Genomic DNA, 2,167 nt, shown 5'->3' on the forward strand with positions numbered 1-2,167 from the left:
TTCAGAAATAATCTAGTCACAATGTGCTATTTCTGGAGGAGGAAACGAAGTCTCCTGAAATCAATTAACCTTCCCTTAGTTGCATAGTCAGTCACAAGGCCAAGACTATAATCCAGTCGACTGCTTTCCAATTCTGTTCATAACAGGGTTTATTTCACCTTTATTCATGCATTAAACATGTAAATATATTTTAATAACTGCTTCAAATGGGTTAATGTATATAACAGGTGACCAGTTAAATTCTCTTTAAAGTATCCAAAACCTATTCCAGATGACAAACCTTTTAGCTTTTTGCTTTGTCCTGATTTTTACAACAGTTTTTCATCACAAATTTTTCTGAGATTCATGGGGTTTTTTTCCTTAAACTTACCCTTTAAATTCTCAAGGAGATTTTTCTGCAGTTCTTTTTATATGACAAGTTTTTGGCCAATTTAAGAAATATTATTTGTTCACCTGGTAACTTATGTATGTAGGAAGGAATTTTGGCACAAGTAGAATAATGAGACTACTCACTTGCGCAAATGAGAATGAACAGACAGATGCTTGGAAGGAGGAAAGGAAGGGGTTTACATAGAAGAAACACCAAAAGCAATACTTCTGTGAAGTTAGTAAAGTCTCACTAGCTACTTATATAATCTTTGGGAAGTAAGGATTAGATTAGATCTATCCAGATTTTTAAAAATATAAAGGAATGTTACTTTAAAAAAATTCCTTAATTTGAAAAATACTAGCCTAATAAGAGGTAAGGATGTTCACTGTCAAAATAAAATAACTTATTCTATTTGAGGTTTGTTACTGAGTCTTGTTTTGTTTTGTTTTTTAATCTGCTGGTGAGTAGCAGTTGGAATCTCCGCATGAAGAGCGGGTGTCTGATGCCTTACACTCGGTGGAGGTGGAGTTACAGAAGTTAACAGAGATTCCTTGGCTTTACTATATCTTACACCCAAATGAGGATGAGGTATATAAATTCAACCTGTTTCTTTGGAAATGTACGCCTTATCACCATAGAATTTGAACTCATCTTTGAAAAAGAGATATTTAGGGAAAAATGCATTTTGAATACTACTTTCAAATATACTGTTCTTGAGCAAGTAAGAAAAGGTGTTTACGTGAACAAAGACATTTTATGGGAATTGGTACATTTCTGGTAGTACATCATGAACTTTTTTTTGAAGAAGTTAAAACTGTTCTAGAATGATTAGTGTTTATAACCTATCCGTATTTCATCTCTATATTATCAGAGTGGGTTTTTCCTTCTCTTAATATCCTGAAAAAAATTCTTGTCTTGCTTGATTTGAACAGGAGCCTCCTATGGATTGCACCAAAAGAAACAGCAGGAGCACAGTATTTCGCATAGTGCCAAAATTTAAAAAGGAAAAGGTTCAGAAGCAGAAGACAAGTTCACAGCCTGGTAGGTGGTCCACATGGGAAGGGGAAGCATAACATTATGGAAAAATAACTTACTAAAGTGACACCATTGCAGGGATGAAGGTGTCCCAGGGCTAGACAGTGGTGAGTGTTGCACACCATTGTGAGTATACTAAATGTCATTGATTGTGTACTTGAAAATGGTTACAGTGGTGAATTTCCTATTATGTGAATTTTACCATAAAAAATCATGTCATACCTAAAACATGTTAAAGTCTCAGTAGAAAGCTGTAGTAATGAAATGCACAAGAAAATGAGGTGGTTGCTAATTTGCTTCTACTTTGTTCTGTGGATGTCTCTGTTCAGATGGTTTTTTATCTTTCTCAACAGAAATTCAAAGCATCAGGGTATAATTTGGTTTTCTTCTTCAAAGTTCACAGTTTAGATCACGTTGATACATGGAACACAGAAACTTTCATTTACTCCTTTAACTTGCCAAATATATTTTCCTCCTGAAGTTATACGTTCTCTTTCTCCTGTTTCAAGGACACCATTTCAACCCCTTGGTAATGATGACTATGTCCTGTAATACTTGCATTCTCAAGTAAAGATTAAACCCTCTCTTTGCTGCTGTTTTTCTAGTTCCCTTTTTGCCTTTCCTTAAGGTTTAAATTTACTCACTGTACTAGTGCTAAAGCATCTTCAAGTTCTGTGTATATGATGGTAGCTGCCTTTCATAATCAAATCATTTTATAAATTCTTCTGAGTTAGCTATCTATTTTTTTTTTTTTTTTTTTTT

At 34.1% G+C, this 2,167-nt stretch overlaps 1 protein-coding gene across 1 annotated transcript in view; it reads left to right on the forward strand.

The window, feature by feature from the left end:
- Nucleotides 1–2,167, forward strand: part of DGKH (diacylglycerol kinase, eta) — a 174,771-nt gene that overhangs the window by 155,870 nt on the left and 16,734 nt on the right. Inside the window, exons 27-29 of the mRNA XM_012648226.1 lie at nt 839–958; nt 1,303–1,411; nt 1,759–1,775. Of these exons, the coding sequence (XP_012503680.1) occupies nt 839–958; nt 1,303–1,411; nt 1,759–1,775 (246 nt within the window). The remainder of the gene's footprint in view (nt 1–838; nt 959–1,302; nt 1,412–1,758; nt 1,776–2,167) is intronic.

The sequence above is a fragment of the Propithecus coquereli genome, unplaced genomic scaffold, assembly GCF_000956105.1.
Source record: "Propithecus coquereli isolate 6110/MARCELLA unplaced genomic scaffold, Pcoq_1.0 Scaffold11, whole genome shotgun sequence".
Taxonomy (NCBI): Eukaryota; Metazoa; Chordata; class Mammalia; order Primates; family Indriidae; genus Propithecus; species Propithecus coquereli.